General features: G+C 41.5%; 2 protein-coding genes across 2 annotated transcripts; one reads left to right on the top strand and one right to left on the bottom strand.

Moving 5' to 3' along the window:
* The first annotated feature begins 660 nt into the window (after positions 1 to 660).
* Positions 661 to 12,232, top strand: LOC133128059 (cell surface glycoprotein 1-like). The gene is made up of 8 exons (XM_061241293.1): positions 661 to 852; positions 1,799 to 2,730; positions 3,649 to 4,119; positions 4,212 to 4,355; positions 4,438 to 4,596; positions 8,034 to 8,065; positions 8,664 to 8,798; positions 9,625 to 12,232. Exons 2-8 carry the CDS (start codon positions 1,863 to 1,865, stop codon positions 9,691 to 9,693), a joined length of 1,878 nt encoding a protein of 625 aa, XP_061097277.1. The 5' UTR covers positions 661 to 852; positions 1,799 to 1,862; the 3' UTR covers positions 9,694 to 12,232.
* An 888-nt stretch (positions 12,233 to 13,120) lies between these two features.
* LOC133128629 (uncharacterized) lies at positions 13,121 to 22,261 on the bottom strand. Its single transcript, XM_061242310.1, has 4 exons — positions 21,142 to 22,261; positions 17,938 to 18,061; positions 16,474 to 16,529; positions 13,121 to 15,205 (listed from the first exon to the last, which is right to left on the bottom strand). The coding sequence occupies exons 1-4, from the start codon at positions 22,021 to 22,023 to the stop codon at positions 15,068 to 15,070; spliced, it is 1,200 nt and encodes a 399-aa protein (XP_061098294.1). The 5' UTR covers positions 22,024 to 22,261; the 3' UTR covers positions 13,121 to 15,067.
* Between the last annotated feature and the right edge of the window lie 921 nt (positions 22,262 to 23,182).

Below are 23,182 nucleotides of genomic sequence, written 5' to 3'. Positions count from 1 at the left end.
CACAATTTCCATATCATGCCTTCCTTTTGAGACTTTTTCCCCCTTTCCCACGCATTTAATACTAAATGCATATACGTTTATTCTCTGTCCTTGTGTCCGTTCTCGTCAAGAACAGATGGCAAGAACGTTCTTGCGTTCTTGGTATAGAGAAACACCCAATATCTTGCCTAGGTAATCTGATGTGGATATTTCATCAAGCTATTTGTATATTTCGAAACTGAACATTGAGCGATGTTTGAATAGCTGTTACTGTTAGATGTGCCATTCCTCTTACAGTTTCACAGTGTTTGTTGATTTGTTGAATCACTAACATGACTCAATTGTGGTGCTATTGAGTGTTTATATTTTATGGATATATTTACAATTTGTTATAGGTCCATCCGAAAAAGCAAATAGCTTGGTTTCAGCGCTGTGATTTTTAGGTGCAGGCTTAGCAACTAGTCTACTATTGTTGAACTACAATTAAATTTCGATGAATAGGATAGCCTACTGTATCGAAAACGAATTTAGAAAAACTGTTGGAAAAAAACGTTTGGTACAATATACAGTTCCCAGACGCGCAGGCGAAAACTAAACATAAAAGAACCTACTGCAACCATCGAGATATATGGCTGCAACCCACCACCAGCTCCACTAGTTGTACCAGGGCGCGCACACGGACACAGCACAGGAACGCCAAGCCATTCGCATTGTGTCAAATTCAGCAGTCCAAAACCATTCAGTCTGCTTGCTTCTGATCAATAAAGGCTGTTATTAAATCACAGACTGCAGGTCATATGCTTAGCTTTCAGAATATGTTCGTTTGCGTTCTTCTCTAAATGAGCTAAATATCACATCCGATGCTTTACGCAGGTAAGGACAAAGGCATAGCCTAACATTTATTCTTACTTTAAAATAGATGTGTTTACTATATGAAAATATTCTGTTATCACTATTTAATTTGAACAGAATAGCTTTTGTATAGAATTATGGCTATAATGTAAATAGTATATAATGAACAGCGGAAATATCTGTAATAATAATTGCCAAATGAATTATCGCCTTTAACATTGTCATTTGAAACATTACAGCCTACACCTCGTGTCCAATTACATTAAAATGCATCGCAGATTCACTGCAGCGTATGCGTATCGCTGACTGCGTTTTGAGTTGCAGTTGCAGTAAAAATCGTTTTCACTGTGTGAGACGACGATGTAGGCTACTTTCTCTGGCGATTTAGGCTACAGTAATTTATGTGGTGAAGTGTTTATAAAGTTTTGCCAGCATGATCTATAATTGTCAACATATTGGAACAAGTAGCAGCAGTAGTTGTGATCGCCTTAATTCCAACAATACGGGGTTGCAAGATGTAGGCCCTATACTAAGAACGGAAACAACACAGACGTGCAGGTATCATAATTTGTGATGTTGTCCTGCCTTTGTTATTCGATGATGAACACACAGCCGGTCTCCTGGGGACCAGGGTCCAATGAGAATCGCAGCTTCTCGGGTTTTGCCTGTCTGACTACTTCATACTGTATCCGACGTACATGTAACGATTAACTATATATAATGAAGGCGATGTTACTGATTTCGCTGTAGCGTGTGCGAGTAATTGTAGCCACTACATCTGTCATAGTGCTAATGTTAGCATCAATAATGCAATGTAATTGTCGATGTAATTCGTCATTACTGTTGCATAATATAATCCTCAATATCATTGTAATTACATGGCAATATCTGAGCGCTTAAACTGAGGTTAAGCCTTTTTCCTTCCTCAATATAACTACAGTATTTTTTTTATTGGCTCCTCCTTAAGGCTTTGGACCTGCTTGTTATTACTCCACCTGCTACAGCATTCAATGCCCTCCTTGAAGTGAGAGATGATTGGTCATGCAAGTGTTCAGACCCTCCTTTTGGTTGGGGCTGGGCTCCTGGCCAATGCAGCCCTGGAGAAAATGGTAGGAGACACTGAAGATCCTGCCCCTGGAAAGAGCATGGATGAAGGGCTCAGGAGGAGTCCAGAGAGGGGGCCCCATCTTGGAAGCCTGTCTTGGGAGGAGGAGCCAGGTGGAAGGTCTCCAGCTGAATTCCAGCCAGGTATCACTGAGCCGACTCTGTCTGTGTCCCCGCTGGCCGAGGAAAAGGCCACTGAGATCATCTCTGTGGACTCAGAAATACAGATGGCTTCAGGACCCGAAGAAGCCGCAACACAGACCGAAGCAGCTGACCGTGCACCTACACCAGGGGCCAAAACAGCTGAGCATGCAGTACACAATCCACAGACTCCCTCCATGGCCCTGTCTGGGTTGGAAACCAGTGGCAAAGAGGCAAAGCTCAGCAGTGTAGAGGAGGCAGGGTTGAGAGAGATGTCAGGTGTTAAGGATGACCAACAAGAGGCATACTCAAACAAGACTCCCTTCTTCGATCCACCAGGCCTCCCTACCCAGACCCAGGCTGCAGAGACAGCAGAGTCAGGGCCTTTTCTGACAGGCACTCTCAGCCCGGATGGCCTTGAGCCAAAACTTACAGCAGTCCCAGGAGATATTCAAACCCGCACCCCCACAGCGCTGGAGGCCCACGTCCATCTCACCCCGAGTACTGACCTGGGACAGGCCACTACGGCAGTCGGCCCACCTCAGCCTAGCCCCCCTGAAGAACAAAAAGAGCCAGCACCTTCTCAGTCATTGGAAACAGAGCAGGATGTCTTTGACATAACCAGTATTTCAGGAGAATCTCATCAGGATGGAGGTAAGATAATGACACATATTCAGTACATAGCAGAATGCAGAAAGACAGGGATCATCACCTCTAGCCTTCAAATCCAAATCTGCTCTGGTTTTCTTTTTTCCTGGGTAATTAGTGTTACTGACTAGCCAGACTGTGTTCACACCTGACTCCCAGGTAAAGGGAGGGTGGAAACCTAGCAGTTCTCCGACCATGAGTTGCTGTTCCCTGCTATAGAGGCTGTGAGGCTCTAATAAAAAACACTTTCTTGCCAGTAGATGCATTTTGGGCATGTGGGCAGTTGCCCAAACTGACATTTATTACAGTCAGGAGGGCTAAATAAGCTGCTGCACTGAGTCAGCATCAGAAGTGGCACTAGAGAAACAACACCTACATCATTATTCTCTTTTGAAGTGCCCTCCCTGCACAACAACAACCTGGTGGGTAATTTATATCTTCAGGGCCAACATAACCAAATCTGAATTCAAACCACAATGGAAATATGTCATCATGATTTTATTGTGTTTTGCTTCCTTGATCATTTTACGATGAATATGGTTGTTGCCTATGGGCTACTGACACTATGTGTATTTTAAAATAAGTCAAATAACTTCAATCACACGATCAATCAACCAATCGATCAACACTGAATTCCAGTGCTGCAGCACACGGACTCATGTTAAAGGCAGATAGAAGATAAGAGAGCTCTGTGCTGCCTGAGGTCCCCTTGTCAGTGTGTAGAGCCTCAGATCTGCACGTCCCACTTAAGATTCCAGTAGGGACTGAAGGTAGCCTAATTACTTGCTATTTTTGACTCTGGAAAATGGTACAGGGGTCTGTGATAGAACATGACCGTGGGACTGGATCCAATTCAACAGTGCCAAAGTGTCGGAGGATGGACTCTGATTGGTCTGCGCCTGCATCTTTTCTCTTCCTTGACAGGGCTGGAGGAGGAGAGAAGACCGCTCTTTAGTGATCCCGAGCCTGGCCCCACCCCTGTCTCCGGCAGAGTGAGCATGTCTGCCAGACTGCTGGACCACACGGTGTCGGAGGACGTGCCTTTTGGATTGGACAGGGAGGGGACTCTTTTCCCAGAACACCTCCCTCTGTTATTTGACCCCTCGGATGACGTTGACCCGGAGGCGATGAACACGGCGCCCCCCGGTGGCCCCACGATGACGGTGCAGCCATCCGGCGGAATGCAGTCGGAGGCGGAGCTCGACGACGCAACGATTGCCGATCCGGACCGCTCTGTCTCAGATGACTCTCTTCCTGCTCCCTCTGACTCGCTTTCCTCGCCGTGGCTGATGTCTGGCTCGGAAATCCCTGATGTCGTGAGCGCTCCGGTGCTGCCGTCTCTCACAGCGCCCCCTTCAGGCCTCCCATCAGAACAAAGGAGCAGGGACTCTGAAGGTGAGGGAGAGGGTGTGAATTTTGGTGCGAGTGTGTGCAATAATTGAGTGTCATACAGATCTCAATATGTGCGTGTTTATTTTAAATTACAGGATATGGAACAGTTGACGCAGCTACGGAGGCCCATCCCGTTTTCACTAATGACCCAGCCCCAAGCGGTACTGGACAAACCCTCTTGACAACCGGTCTGTTTCTGTCTAAACCTAAGTCAGGACTGGAAGAACTGGAGTACGAAGGTACGTATTCACGTGGGGAGAGCTCTGGAAGACAGAAATAGGTTGTCTGGTTTTTCACGGCTTCGCACGGCTTGTCTTGCAGAAGAACATGACGAGGATGAGGAGGATGAGGACACAGAGGATTCTGAGGAGGATGAAAGCCAAGAGGAGGAAAAGAAAGCTCCTGTGCCACCTCCTACACCCCCTGCGTACAGCCGCATCCCACGCCCCCCGCTGTGGGTGCAGCGCAACCACGGCCTGGGTGAGAGAGAGAGAGAGAGAGAGAGAGAGAGAGAGAGAGAGAGAGAATTATTTTTTGTGGAATTCAAAGGTTAAAAAGACAGCTTTTGAAAATAAACGACAACAGGTTCTGAGAATAACGAATGAAAGAGGAATGAAATTGGGTCTTTTTTTGCATACATAACAGTCAAGTCAAGTGCATTTTTATAGAGTGCATCACAAACAGAATGGAGCTGCTGCTGTGTGTAGTGTGTAGATTTCCCACTAGAGGGAGGACTGTGTATGGTGTATTTTACTGTGGATCGAAAACTGGCTCATTTTGGAGCTCAAAATATTCAAAATATTTCCCGAATTCCTTTAGCAGTTGAAAATATTCTACAGACCTGGGACAAGAGCAGGTGTACATAACTGCAGTTCTGGAGGTGTGTGCTGGTTTTTGTTCCAAATAAATACCATGGTTTTGTTTCTTGAACAGCTGTACTATACACTCCTATATTTCAACAAAGCAAACTCTTTCCGTAAGGATGCTTGCGCAGTTGAGAGCAGCAGACCATAATTTAAAAACAAAATGTCAGATAAAGTAAATTTTTATGACCAAACACAATAGGATCGAAGTTTGAATAAAATGCTTGTGTGGGAGGAGGGATCAAATATCTGGATTAAGATGAACTTCATCGTGCTATGGGGGGACCATCTATTTTCCAAGTCCTATTTCAACCAGTCTTGGTTACATAGTGTTCTCTAAAGGGTTTACTTTCAAGGGTGACATTCGCTGAGTGAAAACTGGAGCACACATTTGCACATTTTAGTGCTCCAGTTTCACGAAGTAATCCCCCAAAACATCCTAAGTAGATAAGACAGAAAATATCACTTTTTGTCAGTTTGACTCATCCACTCTGACAACTCATTTATATAGCCAAGCAATAGGGGTGGGACAAAATATTGTGACACAATACATCACAATACGAAAACATGATAATATGGATCATGGAACTTAAAAATGTACCACGACCCGACAAATTAACTATTCACAAATTGACATTACCACATATTTTCAAATTAGCCAAAGGACAAACAACTTTACGTCAACCATTTACAACGCCTTTACTCGAATCAAGTACATGAGTAAAGGAAATCAGCAAATGCATAGGCGTTTATACGACTCATAACCTAAGGCCATTTTCAGTTGTTGAGAACAAAGGATTTCAGAAGCTAATTAACACTTTGGAGAGCACAATTCAGAGGTTGAATGCTGCCAACTACATCTCGCTATCGAACAACGACTGGACTTCTCCAGCCACAGAGTCCTACATCACATTCACAGCCCACCCCATAAACGATGACTGGAAAATGGAAAGCTTTGTATTGCAAACCCATCCACTATTTGCCTCTCATACCACAGCAAACATAGGAGAAGTGCTGAAAGCTGTTTGAGAATGGAAGCTGGAAAAGCTGTATCATACCACTGCTGTTACAGGCAACGCAAGGAATATAGACATAGCCATGAGTGAAAGCGGGCTTGGACCTCATAGCAAGTGTTTTAATTGAAGTTCAGATGAAGACAATGTAGAATTGAACAAGATTACTTGTTTAATCCAGAGGCAAAAAATTTACTTGGAGGAAAATGTTTACACAAAGTATGGCTGAAGAAGACTGAAAGTTTACTTCATCATCCCATCATTGGAGGTCCATTTTTTGCCTCAAGAATAAACAAGTAATCTTGTTCAATTATACATCATCTTAATCTGAACTTAATTTTCTATATCGTGACCATATCATATCATGAAACCAGTATTGTATTGTTTTGTGAGTTCAGTGTATCATCCCACCCCTACCAAGCAATTACTTTTACATTTCACCCCCTTGTGGTTGAGTCTTCGATGTCTGAAACTATTGTTGCATTCATATTTATAGAATACAAAAAACTGTGACGTAATAAAACCACAAAATTACAATGGCAGATTGTTAAAATTGCAGTTTAGATGCAGCCTCTTATTTGCAAAGTAGGCCAATACAACCCCAGCCTCCCCCTCCCCAAAATTACAGTTTACAATCCTACATTCACCACAGACTCAGACAATACATGGCATATTCTAAAAATCCTTGATACCATTTCTCTTATGTAAAAAAATCATGTTCCAATATAAGAACAAAAATATACAATTCAGAAGTTCCGCATGAATAAACACATTGTTTTTTTTTCTAAGCTCAGTTTTATTGCACGTCCGGCAGACATACGTGTTTCCGGTTTGGTAGAAATTCAAGTTTGTTTTGCAAATTAGTTGATACAGACATATTTATGGAACCAAGCATCCTTCCTGGTTATGAAGGCATGACTGTTTTCTAACTAACGTTGCAGTTTATTTTGTAATCCATTCAGCCATTTTTGAGAAAACTATACTTTTTTTGGGACAATACCTAAGCAAATGTTGTCTTGAACTGCTTCTTGGTGTTGCATAAATGCATTGCTAAGTCATTTCAGTACGAAACTAGTGTAAAACATGGTAAGCTTCATGTACGAGGTTTCCTACCATTTCCAACAATATAATAATATAATAATAATAACATACACATAATATAATAATATACAGGCAACGGACAGTTTAGGAATATAGCTGCGTTCTCATAGAATGAATAAGCAGACATGCGTAAACATTAAACTTGTCATAGATAAACCTGTAACGTTAATTATACTGGGTAACTGGGCTACTGGAACTTAGTTGTGAAATACAGTTCCATTGTAAATGTGATGCAGCTTGGTTAGAAGCCATTTAGGGTGAGTAATCCTTTTGGAGAGCTTTTTGGACAGTTTGCGCATGCTTTATAAAAGCATCCTCTCATATATGTGAATGAAACACCTGTGAAGGTTAATTTTCTTAAACATTTTGTATCAAAAAATCTGTCAGCTTTTCTCATCATTCATATGTCATGGACAAAGATATATGCAAATGTTTTGTATTTGGGGACACTTGAGAACATCAGTTTGGGGAAAACTCATGTGGAATTTGAATGCCTGTGGATATCTTGAGCAAATTTTGTGTACAAGTTCTGGGTTGATCCTTGACTTAGAAATGGAGATGTTACGTGGCAAACTATAAAAACAGAAGGGATTTCCTAATCTATTTGTATTTTAGTATACCTTTTGTATACACTGTATGTGCATGCTCTGACCTAAATTTATTCCATCTCAAATTCCTGAATGGTACAGGACTCTTCTTTAATTTAAGCATTCCACCATGTGTGTGCAGTAAATATTTTTTGAGACATTGATACTTTTATAGGACTAGTACAAAATAGGTGGAAATTGCCCTCTAGGGGGGCAAAGTGGAAAGGGTTAACCCATTTTGGCCATTTTGCTGTGAAAAATTACAAGGATGTTTCCCCCTTTCCTGAAGAAAATATGGATGATAAACAATTGGCAGTCAGCTGTATTAATTATTTTTCTTTTTTGTTCTGCAGTGCGCAGCTGGGTAGAGAAGATCAGAGATGAGGTAAGATCACCACTATATATGTCCCCTGTAAATTATTTTTTGTTTTGAAGGGTTGTACAAGAAGATGATACACAAGGGCTTTTCCCTTGAAAATTACCGCCATTTTATACGAGCCATTTTATACGATTTAATTTCTGACTGTCTCCGTAATTTTTTGTCTGTGAAAGACAAAGGCTGTTGTGTATGTACCAGACCTCAGTCGATTGATCTTGCTTGGTGCAATTGATCCAGAACCAGAAAGCAGGGTTTGCGCTTCTTGAGAGTATTTCCTAGGTTACAATACACCAGATGTAACTCAGAAAAGGGTAGAAATGCATTTGAATCCAAAACGAATATTTGACCGAGGTCTGGAATGTACCTTGTGTATGCACCTCATGCAAATGACTGAAGACTCTTCTTGAGTCTTCGCTTTGGCTATCAAGTGTGCTCAGCAGAGTAAAGAAACTGTTACCTCATTAGCCTGTGGACTAGTGGTGCCTATTATTATAAAGGAAAGTGCCAGCTCCATCCTCCAGCCTGGCTCAGCTTTTGTGTGTGGGGTCAAGTAATGTGCAGTCTGCCAGCCCACCTCTCAGCGCTGCCCTTCTCTGGTTGCCAGGCGGGTTATGTGTCTGGGATGCTTGTGCCGGTGGGAATTGGCATCGCGGGGGCTCTCGTCATCCTGGGAATTCTCTACAGCATCAGGGCAGCTCACCGCAAGAGGAGAAACAACATCAAACAGCAGCGCAGGAAGGTGAGGAACAGATACGGTGACCACTGACAAAAAAATGTAATACTAAATTTGATACTGTATTTAATACTAATTAATGATGTGAATACCAAAATAAGGTCTTTTATTTTTTTTATTTATTCTTTCGACTTAGTTTTGGATTCCCTGTTTCCCCGTTCCACTATTTCTTAATACTGTACATTGTTCCATCACATGCTTTGGTAATATATTGGCAATGAAAATTTGTATTGCTTTAACATAAAACTAAGCAGTATTGCTCCATTGTTTAAATATTGCCTTTGCAATATTTACAACTTTCAATTTATTGCCAATAAAGCATTTTCAACTTCAAATGGAATAAGTTTGATAAGTTGGCATGAGAGGGGGGGAGAGACAAAGAGCAAAATTCTGAAATATTCTACCTGCCCACGCACCACGAATCAACTTAGCACGGTGCATTGGCTTGGTCAGTCACCTGGCGAAGTACGTGGTGTACTGGGTGCGCCTCTCGCTTGACTTCGGAAAATGGCAAGATTGAGTAGCCACAATCAGTATGCCACGCGCTTCGGCAGGTGACTGCACAATCCGCCGTGCGAAGTTGATTCTGGAAAACGAAAATGGCCCAGAGAGGGATCGATAAATAGATAAATCATTGCATTTATATAGCACTTTTGCAGACACTCAACGTGCTTTACAATGATAAGGGGGGAGACTCAACCACCACCAATGTGTAGTGCCCACCTGGGTGATGCATGGCAGCCATTTTGTAACACTCATCACACACTAGCTGAGGTGGAGAGGGCTGTGTGATTGTCTTCAGCAGTGTGTGCCTTGTGTATTTCACCCACAGCAGAGACAGATGACCAGCCGGCAGGACCAGGCTATGCTCCTGGCCGACAGCTCAGAGGATGAGCTTTAGCAACTCCCCTTACAGCGACTCCACCTAAAGCGCCGAGCCATGACCCAGCACCCCCCTGGAGTCGCAATGGCTACCACTGCCGTGCCAGGACCTGTTTTATTTTCTTACCCCTGGGGATCCCAAGATCCACGCATTCAGCGTCAACCGTGAAACCACTCTGAGGCAGCGCTGTCCCACGGCTTCGAGCAGCAAAGACAGCAGCAGCCAAGTTGCACCTTCAAGAGTATTCGATTACCATGCATCACACCGAAGTTAGAAGAGTTAGACCCACACTCCCTGCCGAAAATCTGATTGTATACCGTAGGGCAGGGATCAGCAACTCATGGTCCTCAAGGGCTGAGAACTGCTGGTTTTCCACACTTCTGTTACCTGGGAGTCAGGTGTGAAGACCGTCTGGCCAGTCAGTAGCACTAATTACCCTGGGGAAAAGAAAACCAAGGCTGCATTTGGATACGAGGAGTTGATGATCCCTGCCCCAGGGAATATTCAGCAAATAAAGCCTTTTTTCTTGTTATAAGGAATAGGCTTCATTCCTTGTCCTAGAGAGCCGCAGAGTGTGCTGGTTTTCGTTCTTACTCAGCACTTAATTGATCAATGAAAGCAGCTGATCGCACAGTTAACTCACCTCACCCTTTTTCTTGGGTCTGAATTGGCAAAAACAAAAGCAGCAGACCCTGTGGCTCTCCAGGACCAGGAATGAAGACCACAAGAATAGGCTATTTGTTCACTTGCAGATTCTTAGTTAGGGAAATCACTGTGCCAGACAATCAATGGCACTGCTAGGAACCATTCTATCATTAAGCATCAACATGCATAGCTATAATGTTTTGCTATAATGTAAACCCTGTAAATGCTTTATGCATTATCACGGCTTAGTGTACATATTGTAAATATGTCTTAATGGATGAGCTTTCTGAATGTGCAGTTAGACTTAACATGTTAATGATAATGATGTCAATACATGTTGACTTACATTATGGTACATTATTATTTTGCCTTGTAAAACATGTGGAAAGTGAAATCATCTTTTTAGGCGAAGCATGAGGAAGAATGGTACTTGAAAGTCTTACTGTGATAGGGCTCTTATCTTATATACCAAATTTGAGACATTATTGTTCCAAGGGCAGAACTACTAGGTCACTCTTAACGCTACTAATGTACATTAATATTTAAGCTAATGCTAATGTTTACTTCTAACTGTATTACACACTAGGCAGTTGAAAAATATGAACAAAAATACGGTACACATACACTTGAACATAAAATGTAAGCCTTAATGAACTCAATACATTCTATTATTTACCATTTATAGCAGTGCAATTACTCATTTTATAAATGTATAATTTATTAAAAGAAGTTCCATGTGTACTGGCTTAAAATGGGAAATATGTGTGACTAACAGGAAAATCAACACATTGTTTAAATGAGTAGTGAGGTACCGTCATAATACACACTATCGTTCAAGAGTTTGGAATCACCTTGTCCTTTTCAGCTTTTTCAGATTTTATATTTTATTTTTATTTGTTTTCACCATGTAGTAATTGCAGCACTTTCAGTAGATACTAAAATAATTATTTCTCCTGACTGATTTTCCTGTTGAACCTGTTGAAAGATATACAGGAGAAACAATTCTTGTAGTATCTACTATATATCTGGCAGCAGCCCGGTGGTTTGAGACTCATTTGATACCTTGGACCCTTGATGACTTTAACCCATTTAGCCAACAAATGTGCTCCATACTGTATCAGTATAATTTACAGCTGAATCTAGTCCCACCCCCTAATTCCCATAGAGATCCATTCAAATGCAAAGAGTTTTAGTATCGCTTGCTGGACAACCCGAAAATAAGATATCCAGACTCTGATGATGTTGATAGGTCACAGACATCAGGAACTCATGGCATGCAAAGGATATGCAACCAAATACAAAATATGACTCTTATTTCACATTATGTTAATTTGTCTCAAACATTGAAATGGGGGGACTACATATAAAAAGTGCTGTAATTACTGCATGGTGAAACCAAAATGAATAAAAATATTTATATTTATATTTATACATTAAAAAAATCGGAGCCTGAGCACTTTGACCACGTGTGAATTGTTTGATCACAACACAGAAAATACAATATAAAGTCAGGAGGTGACAAGGTCACAATGTGATTCCAAACTTTTGAACAGTATTGTATATACATCTATATTAATGTTCTGCACAGCCAAATGTCTCATTAACGTTAAATCTAGAACAAGTTAAATCTACCTAGCACTAAACATCTAAAACAATACCAATTTGAAATGGTATGGACCAACAGAATGAGGTATCTAAAATTATTTTAAACTCATTTTCTGCACCAACCGGCATTCACACCCATTTTAAATGTACATTCATGCAAATGCTCAGTTCATACAGTAACACTTGGGGATTTTTTAAAAATCAATTTAACCCAATACTGAAATAATAGACAATTTTGCAAGTATTTGTCATGCTTACATCATATATTTTTTCGAACAAATAAAGAGGCCATGCCATGTCAAATGTATTATTCCTTAGTGTTGTTGGGGTTTTGGTCTAAAGTTGTAGAACTGGTTAGTACAATGCGCCTAGCTTTTGATACACAATGTATGTAGTTGCTCTGAACATGCAGTAATAAGGGGAAGTGAATAGATTAAGCCAATTGTTTTCCATCAAAATACAGGGGATTTTGTTGTAAGCTTCATGTGCTCTTAAATAACTATATTCACTGTTATTATACTTATAACACATAAGAATTAACAGTCAAGGGAAAGCCAATGAAACCGTGACCTGGTAACTAGGCAACAGGCACATTAGTCAGTCATAACTGTGTCAAAGGCTGCTCCCTTCGGTCACCTCCCCCTCTCTTGAAACAAATGGCACTTAAGTTTGACTTGTCCACTCTGATGACTCAAATTAGCCAAAAAGCAGCTTGTATATAAAGGATGGCAGATTAATGAAACCATATTTTGGTTGATTGGATGGACTGGCAAAGAATGTCATTTGTTCAAATGGGGCCACAAACACCCACATGCAGAACACTCAGTATAGACCAATGCCCCTCACTCCTGGTCCTAGAGAGCCGCAGGGTATGCTGGTTTTTTTGTTTTCGCCTTAATATCAGCAACCAATTCAGACACAAGAAACCAGGTGAGGGGAATTAACGGTGTAATTAACTGCTTTAACTGATCAATTAACTGAGTAAGAACAAAAACCAGCACACCCTGCGGCTCTCCAGGACCAGGAGTGAGGATTACTGGTATAGACATGCACCAATGCTCACACGCACGCACGCACACACACACACACACACACACAGAATTAAGTTAGAATATCAACACATACGTTCAACACACTCCTTCAGTTGTATTCTCTTAACAAACATGTATTTTTAAAAAAACCAGAAGACATAAAATGCATAATCTTTCTTTTATTTGCCTGGATGAAGTTCAATAAAAGGCAAAAGGGTGCCGCCTGTTGCTGGGTTTAAATACTTAAAAACTTTTTTGAGGTTGGGCTCTCCTGGTTTCACAGCATTTTCTAGCAGAAGTGAAAAGGGAGCTGGGGCGTAGGAGATTGGAGGTGAAGGGAGCGTCATTTTGGTTTCTTCAGATCAGACCTGGTCCAAACAACGTAATCATTTTGCATTCCAATACTTTTATACGCATTACTGAGCTTGGTCTGGTGTATTGGAACCTATTACATACATGCACTTACATACAAGTGCAAAGCCAGCCTTCTTGTCCTCTGGTTGGCTGAATTGCACCAGGCAAGATCAAATCAAGCTCAGAAATGCATTTGAATCCTAAGCAGTTAAGTGTTTGACCTAGGTCTGCTGAAAATCTACCGTGCTCTCACGGACACACGCTATGACACAGTGTATCAGGACAGTGGAGGAGCCATTAGCAGGCAACTGCACAGTAAACTAGATTCCAACCAGGAGGGGTCCAAGTCAAACCCTCTCCTGTTAGCCTGGGAAGCTAAGCCCACCCGCCTCTCTGTTTGTTTTGGGAATCTGTGGTAAACAATCTGCAAAAATGTACTTCCAACAGAAGGAAACCGATCAAGAGAAGTCAACTGACCTGAAATAAACAAATTCAGCAGCATGTGCAATTTAAGATTTGGACTCCACACCACTCCAAACCCCCCTACCCCCCAAAAAAACAATAATCAAACAATTTACACAGTGAATGCATCACCCCCCAAAGACATCTGATCAACACCGTCAATGAAGGGGAGGTTGATAAAAGACTAGTAACTAGCTTCCTTATGTTCTGGGACAGTTTTATTGGCTGGCAGTAGATTAAGTCTTTAGTCTGCACCTGTCAGTCATCCAACTGGCTTCTGCCAGAGGTCTGAATGAGCATTAAATAAATATATATTTATGTATGTATATATTCTCTCTTTGCTTGCACATATGCATTAATGTGCTCTCATTGTATGAACAACAGCCAGGGCAGAGCACCACAAAAATATGCACACCAAACACATGCATGAAGGCACCCACACACTCCGTCACCACACCCTCGCACACGCACACGCACACACACACACACACACACACACACACACACACACACACACACACACACACACACACAGACACAGACACAGACACAGACACACCCTCGCACACACACTCACACACACACACTCACACACACTCAGTCACCACACCCTTGCACACAAACACAAACACACACACAAACATACACACTCACTCGCACACACACACTCGCACACATACGAGCACTTGACCAGCTTTCACCTTTCCCAAAGCCACCCCTCTCTATCCACATGACCACACGCTTATATCAACTTGTCATAAAAAGGGAAAAAAATCAAAAGAAATTCCACAAATAATAATAGGAGATTTTTTTTCCTTGTTTTTCCCTGCATTGCATTCCGTGTGGCTTCCTCTTTTTATTACTGTTGTTTGTATATTAAAAAATGTAGTCAAGAGGGTGCATTTCCCCCCCCCCCTCTTCCCTCACATGGCCTGAAGCACAGACAGGTGATTGGTTCTGTCTGACTTTGGGCCCGCCCACTGGCTACCCCAGAAACGAACGCCGAGGCAAGTCTTATCCAGGGGCCGCTCGCCACACCCTGCTTCCTGAGACGGGACATCCAAGATGGCGGCGAGGTCCTCCAGCCTCCGGGAGCCCAAACACACAACCCGCCCCCGCCCGCTTAACTCTACCTCCCTCTTTCCTCTTTCCACACGCAGACTCTTCCTTTCTTTAAACACATTTCCACATTGGCTGGCCTTTTCTCATTCAGAAGAGGCTAGTTCGCTGAACTGGTGGCCTGGCCAGAGTTACTAGGAAAAGAGGGGGGGGGGGGGGGGGGGGGGGGGGGGGGGCTAGCGGAGCCAAAGTTTGAGCCGCAGAGCGTCCACTCCGTTTAAATAGTATCGAAAGAGCCGTTTGTCCCTCACAAAGCCCAGGTTTTCGTAGAGCTTCAAAGCCGGCTTGTTGGTGATCTCGGTTTCCAGCACCACCTGCGGAAGGACAGAGTGCAAAGGGGTGAGAGGCAGAACTCTGCAGCGTATCTCACATTTAGGCTTAGAAGATAAACATTAAATTACAGTTAGCATAGCATTACATTACAGCCATTTAGCAGACACTCTTATCCAAGGCGACAAACAGTTAATTAGACTAAGCAGGGGAACAATGGAACTATGTGGGGTTAAGAGGCTTGCTCAAGGGCCTTAAACCACCAACCTTCCAGGTCCCAGTCATGTACCTTAGCCACTATGCTACAGGCTTTGACAAAGTCAAGCCTGGCTCACACTCCATGACTTTTAAAATCCTAACATCAGTGAGCAGCTCATATTTAATGACTGTCTGTCCCAATTTTCTTGTCGTGTCGTTGTAATGGTGCACACATTAAATTATTTGGCAACAACAGTGATCACACACTACAGGATTTCATCAGATCTTCTGATAAAATCAAACATGTTTGAAATAATCAGGGCGTCCCCGACATCTGAACGACCATGCCGGGAAGCTACCGATCGAGAGCTAAATCGTGTAGTGTCAGCCTGGCATTAATCTAGGCTACCACATCCTGATACTGGATCTCGGGAAACACTAGTTTTTATCTTTTCCTGCTTGGGTGACACTAATATTTTCTGAAAGGTGGGGTCCATACCTTTTGGTTGGCAGTTTCTTTATAGAGTGATCTTGGTGATATTTTCATAAGCTGTAATATTTATGAGGCTACAGCTAAGCTACTATGAAAGACATAGTTATAACAAGACTGATACTACAACTTCAATACACTTCAATACACTTACTATGAGAACATCTACAGATAGCTAGCCAATACACACTTAACCTTTGTGGCCGTTACCAGACGTGGTGCCGAGAAGATCGGGCCCCACATACGAACATAGAAAAACTGTTATGACATGCGCAGAAGAGATTCCCTGTCATACTGCCATAGCTATGGGTTGTGGGGCCGGACGCACTGACAGATAATTGTCAGCATGAAGTGCTGTACTCTACAAACAATTTTTATTACTTTGAGTGTCTTTTAAAAGAGGAATTACAGATATATATTTAATAAGGTTGAGTAATTCACAAATTTTCTTCATTGAACTGCAGAGCTTCAGAGATAAAGTCAAGAAGTGATAAGAAGGCAACATTTTATTATTTACTAGAATCATTCATTCTTGGAACCCTGACAGGACACCAAGGGGTAGACAGGATTGGAACCATTTTTTTTCCAAATGGTACTTTCTTTGTTGCCTTGCTGGAATCCTACCTCGTCACAATCTCCTTCCACCATGGCGTAGATGGCTTTCTTCACCAGATTGGTGCCTGAAACACAAGTGCAGCTGAGGTCAGAGGAAAATAGTGGGGATGCATTTAGGAAGCACACCACAGAACACAGAACTAGTGACAAGCATGAATAGTTGAAGAGTTGCACAAACATAAACTCTTCAATTTGCCGGGCAGTCGTGGAATTTTGCATCCATTCATTTGCCACCAAAATGCATACATTTTTCTAAATGAAACAAATAAATGTTTCAATTTTAATGATGATGAAGTACAGTGCAGTGCATAAGGATTTGGACAGTGGCACAATTTCTGTTCTTTTGGCTCTGTACAGCAAATTTGATTTGAAATGAAGCGGTGAATAATGAGGTTAAAATGCAGATGGTCACCATTAATTTGAGGGTATTTACATCTATATCAGGTGATCCGTGTAGGAATTACAACCCTTTTTGTACACAGCCCCCCCCATTTTAGGGGACTAAAAGTAATTGGACAGTTGGCTTGTCAGGTGTATTCAATCGCTTTCCTAAGTGCAGGTATACGAAAGCTTTCAGTATCTAGTTTCAGAATCTAGGTTTGCCTTTGATTGCCTTTGGAGTTATAGGACCAGAGTTGTGCCAATGAAAGGCATGGAAGCCATTATGAAGCTGAGAAATAAGAACAGTCAGAGACACAGGCCAATATCCTTTTCACACAGCGGCACGCATCCTCATTTCACGTCCCCCTCCTGATTGGACGTCAGTGGAATCGACTCCCCCCCGAAAGATAAGTTTCAGGTTCACTTGTGTATATGTCTTCACATTGGATCACAAAGTGTAAATTATTTTCAATTCAGTTCACCTATTTTAGGGATGTCCCAATCCGACATGGCTGCCGCTACCGCCAAATTTTAAGGACAACACATATTAATACATATGAATTCTCGCAAGTAGCAAAGCTCCACCTCCGTACTTTCTGACCATCTGTACTCGGTTTATGCCAATTGTCTGACTGCAACATCACTCCCATGGCAAGCACTATCCATTCACCAGCACAAATGAGGATGTTGTTTGTGAAATAAGTTATCTGCTAAGATGTCCGCTGTGTGGAACATTTAGAAAGTGGAATCCTAAGGCAGCCTTACGTGGGCATTCCATCAGAAACCATTCACTTTCTGACCTCCCCCTTTTAAATGTAAATGTAAAAGGGATCGAACCTGCAACACTCCAACTGCCAGATGACTGCTCTGACCTCCTGAGCCAATGTCGCCCCAATCTTTTAGAGTTTTAAGCTCTATACATGCAATCAGAGAAGGCACTTCTAATTAACTAATGCTGTTGGTGGACTGAAAGACAAGTGGGAAAACTGCTTTGGAAAAATTGTAACAGCCAATAACTACAAAATGCTGATTTTATTCCATAATACACATCCTTAGCCACAACAGTCAGGACACAGGGGGAGGATTGCTCACCGATGCTTTTCCTGCGGTACTTGGAGTCCACTGCCAGCATGGCTATGTATCCACGGCGAAACATCTTCTTGTGCATGTCCAGCTTACAGACAATGGCGCCCACACATTCCTGCCTCACCATGGCCTACAGAGGGCGCCAAAGAGCGAGATGAGAGGTAAGGAGGGAGTCAGTTCAGGATACAAAGAAAAACTGATGCAATTACAGACAACACAAAACAAGTAAAGTGCTTTTACAATGTATGCCCCTAATCCCTGAATGCATTACACAAAGAACTGAAACTTGATACCTTTAACACTTTATATTTTAAGTCTCTGACTCAACCTTAATTACAATAGAGTGCATTTTATTTTTTAATAACTGTCCTTGTGAGCTTTTATTATTTGTATTATTTATTTTTCTTTTATTTATATTTAATATTAGTTTTAGCAGTCATTTTTAATTAATTATTTTATTTGACCAATATTTTTATTTTTACTGTCATTCTTTTAATGCATCTCGGCAGCCTTGTAAATGAGGATTCATTCCATGTCTCCTCTGGGAATTAAGTGAAGTTTGATTGATTAATACATCTTAACACTGCGCACAACAGCCACGAATCTTGTCGAAGGTTGCAGGAGTCATTCCCAGGAGCGACAGAACTGTGAGAATAGTATTCAAGTCACACAAAATACCTTGATTCCCTTCTATTTGAAATATGTCTTCTATTCAAGGTACTGGGATGCTTATACAGGTCTCCTCAACTCAATCAAGCTGGGTTATCACCTTTCTTTAAAGCACGAACATCGACAAAGGAGAAGAAACCCAAACCTGGTCACATGAAAACAATGCTAAGCTACATAAGAATTTTAAAGGGCCAGTTCACAAAAAAATTTCATTCAAGTAGGCTTCCACTTTCCAAGACTGCCATCTATCCTTGAAGGTAGTTTCGCTGAGTGATGACATTTTGAGATTTGACAACCACCCTGATTATTTAAAACATTGATGCAGTTATAATGGACCTTTACTGAACTTTTTGTTTCAGAAAATAAATCCAGGAAAAACTTCATTTAAAAATTCTTGCGTAGTTGAAGAAATAGGTGATAAAATGTGAATTTTTGAGCTCTGTTGATGTCCACGAATAACTGAGGCATTATATTTGAAAAGGGACGTTGACGTTGAGTTTTACAAATGTAAATTCAGCTCAGCAAAACTATGTAGATAGATAGATAGTACTCTGGGTATGTGCAAGCATACAGAAGGCAGTTTGGAGGACAGATGTTCATTAACTAAGTAGTTTCACTGCTGTAAGTGAATCCACAGTCATTGTAACAGCATTGCTTCCCATGTAACATGAGTGCAGTCTGATTGGAACCTGGTAGCAGGTGAGGCAATTCATGATAAGGCAGCATTGGGGATAGGCAGTGCTTCTTGTACTAGACACAGTTACTGGACCTGACACATATACCTACTTGTCATTATATAAATATTGGCTCTTAAAAAAAGGGGGGGGGTCTTATCACCCTGTGTACTCTGAATTTTCTGTCTATTTGAAATTATCATTATGACTTTCATAATGCTGCTCAGAAAAAAGTTATGGGCATTCAAAAATGCTAATTTGTGCCGCTTGGCAATTTCTTTTCTTTTTTTGGATGGTTTACTACATCAGCACACTTGACGTATAGTATCCAGACTTGAAGTACTAGTAAATACCCTGGTTACAAACAGTCACAAACAAAATCAAGTCGAATAGTAATTTATTCAAAAATGATAAAAGTTGGGTCTGGCCAAAAAATAATTTGATGTTCAATCAAGTAGACAGTAAGGTAGAAAGTTTCCAATCAATATGAAACTTTATTTTCTTCAAAAGTCACCCTATATATGTACAAGAAAATAAATTGATACTGCACTTACATGCTTTGATCAGTTGAAACAATTTACAGGAACCTTGTTCACTATACGTTTGTGTTGGTTGGCAAACAGTCATACTTTTTCGCACAGCGTTTTTGGATAGCCAGATGGAATACGGCGGCCTGTAGCGTAGTGGTTAAGGTAAATGGCTGGCTCACTTTGAGCAAGGCCCTTAACTCTGCATTGCTCCAGGGGAGGATTGTCTCCTGCTTAGTCTAATCAACTGTACATCACTCAGGATAAGAGCTTCTGCCAAATGCCAATAATGTAATACTGAAATTCATTGTCATGAATAAATTATCTATCTGACTTTTTTCTTGTCGCTGTTCTTAACCAAAATATGTACCATTTCTAGAAGTTTGGAGCTCATACACCAATTGGTACTGTTGTAGTAAGCCATGAAATATTGAAAACAAATTGGCATGATTTAGCATTTATTAATTACCATAACTTTTTCCTGAGCACCATATAAATTAATAATCTAAAAGTAAATAGAAAATTGTGTCAGACTACACGTTCACATTTTTCCGTACTTTAATGCCAAATATATTGTGCTCCAAAATCGACAAAAAACACACATTTGGCCAATATCTCAGACAAATGAAAACATTTACAAAAGGTTTGAGCAAATTGGGAGTGGTCAACTCCCATATCTCTGGTTGACTTTTCACAGAATTACCTTAATAATAATAATGATAATGATGATAATAATAATAATAATAATAATAATAATAATAATAATAATAATAACAATGATGTCGAATTCCTGCTAAACGAATAAGATTTCAGGATATTTCGGAAAAAACGTTATAACTTCAGTTGCAATACTTTACAGAGGAAGTGTTAGGGCCTGAGAATAGCCACATACAGAGTGAATGGTGTCACTGGAGAAGAATACTAAGAGATATGCTGTCCTGCTCGATTTAAAGAATCTAATTCGATTTCTAAAAACTTACTGAAACCACAAACCTATGCAAGAGTTAAGCAACGTATGCAACTTAAGAGGCAATCGCAAAGCTAAACATCACAAAAATATTTCAGCGAACACACATGGGGGGGTCCCTTTGCGAACCAGGCTTTGAAATACACCCCTAGTGTGCTCCTTGGTTGTAGTACGTTTCACACACGTTACAGGAGCATTAAAATAACCTTGTTTCTAGCACTACGAAAAAGACATAGATACCGGTTTACTTTACGTAATGTTTCATCCAACGTTATACGTTCTCTCGCATTAACGTTGCTTCTTGTTACTAGGGCGTGTCAGTTCTTGTCAGACACACGCCTCATAACCCGCCTTGACAACGTTTTGTACATACCAGAAAGCACAGCTGGGGCCAGTTGTGGATGAAGTACCTATAGGTGTAAATGGAATAGGGCTCAGACAAATCCTTGGTAATCAGTCTCATGATGTCCGGCATCTGCAACTCGGATTCATATCGTGCGTACTGGATGGCGTCGTCTTCCTCCTCTCCTCTGTCTGTAAAGGAATTCAGATCTAGCCTCTCCATTTCCACCACCGGTACATGTGAGGTATCAGATGCACCCCCTGACAGTTGCATTCCGAGGCTGTCCCCGTCAGGTGGATCACCGGGGGAAGGCCGGGGCTCAGTCCTGGCGTGGTAGCCTGTGCCATCAACCTCGTTAACTAGTCGACCACAATTCGATTCAGTTCTAGACAAGGTCAACATACTGTTTATACAGTTATTGTTAGAATGTGAACATTTATTTTTTGAACACTGATTATGTTCCTGTCGCGAGTCGCTATTGTTTTTGTCACTTAGGTTATTGTTCTGTGGGGCGGGTTCCTCGGCCTCGCAGCTGCCATCACAGTGCTCTCCGGATCCTCCTCTCTTGTTGTCGGGTTGTCTGTGAGCTCGATGGTGGAGGTGACTGAGGTTGCTGAGTTGAAGGCCGTCTTCAGTGGAATTAGGAATGCCGTTGATTTGCTGCTGTTGCGGTTGTGTACTGAAGAGGGGTCCTGGCGAGTGTGAGAACAAATGGTTCGGTGTCGTTTTGTGTGTCCCCTTTCCAGCACTTACTTGCTGCTGTAGTCCTACCACGGGGATCACTGTATCTCTTCGTCCGCAGTCCCTTTCATCTCGTTCCCCGGATACGGTGCACCCAACCCCGGTGAAGGGAATAATTTCAGCCGGGGACGCAGACAATGCGCTACTAGGCCCAGGCGGCAATTCAGCCATCCCACCTCATTCAGGGGAAAATATTGACGAAAAATTGTGAAGAATAGATTATCCTTGTGGCGAGGGGACTACGAACGAGCTGACGGGTTCCGCAGAAATAATGCTTAAAAAGGACGTCAGATATTAATTTTACGGTCTTATGGCTCGGCTCTTCGTTCCCCGTTTCTTTCCCTTCAGTTCCTCGCTGCCGTAAAGTGCACACACAGTGAACGTCAGTGGAGTTGAGGTTTACGACAGTGTGTGTGGATTTCCGTTCACACGGTCTAGTTTTGACATCCCCTTTAATAATAATAATAATAATAATAATAAATAATGTACTGATATGTTTTATATCAAATCAATCATATCATATAATGTTTAAAATGTGTATTTTTTGGAACATCCATATTAACAGATAACACATTAATCTATATTTAACACAAAATAATTATCAAGATTGAACAAAAATAAGACTAGTATTGCAATTTTTACTGTTGTTATTATGAGTAATATACACTCACAAGCCACACATTTTCCTCCAGAACAGCCTGAATTCTCCATGGCATGGATTAAACAAGGTGCGGGAGTCATTCTGGTCCATGCTGACTCAATAGCATCACACAGTTCCTGCAGTTTTTTGGCAACATATTCATGCTCTGAATCTCCTGTTCCAACTCAACCAAAATGTGCTCTATTGGATTGAGATCTGGCAATTGTGCAGGCCCACAGAGAGAAATTAAGTCACAGTCACGTTTGTGGAATCAGCTTGAGATGATGTGTGCTTTGTAACATGATGCATCACCCTGCTGGAAATATCCATGTGAAAAAATATTCACAAAAGGATACACATTGGTCAGCAACAATGCTTAGCAATAATGTATTATTCAAATGATTCTCAATTGGTATTAATGTGTGCCAGGAAATCATTACCCACAACACTGCACCACCATCACCAGCCTGCACTGTTGACACAAGGCCAGATGGATCCATGGAAAAAGCCCCAGTGTTTCTGCCTCCATGTCCTATCAAACTATTCCACGCAGTGACCACTTGCTGTGTGAAAAAAATCTTCCTAATATCTGTACAGAATTTTTGTAGGCTACCTATACAGGTTCTTTTTTCACTAAAGTTTTAATTTGTTTGGGGGTAAATACCATTAGAAAAGTTGGCATTATAAATG

The sequence above is a fragment of the Conger conger genome, chromosome 5 (genome assembly GCF_963514075.1).
Source record: "Conger conger chromosome 5, fConCon1.1, whole genome shotgun sequence".
Lineage (NCBI taxonomy): Eukaryota > Metazoa > Chordata > Actinopteri > Anguilliformes > Congridae > Conger > Conger conger.
Note: the sequence above shows the minus strand (reverse complement) of the source record. Positions and strands in the feature narration are given on the sequence as shown.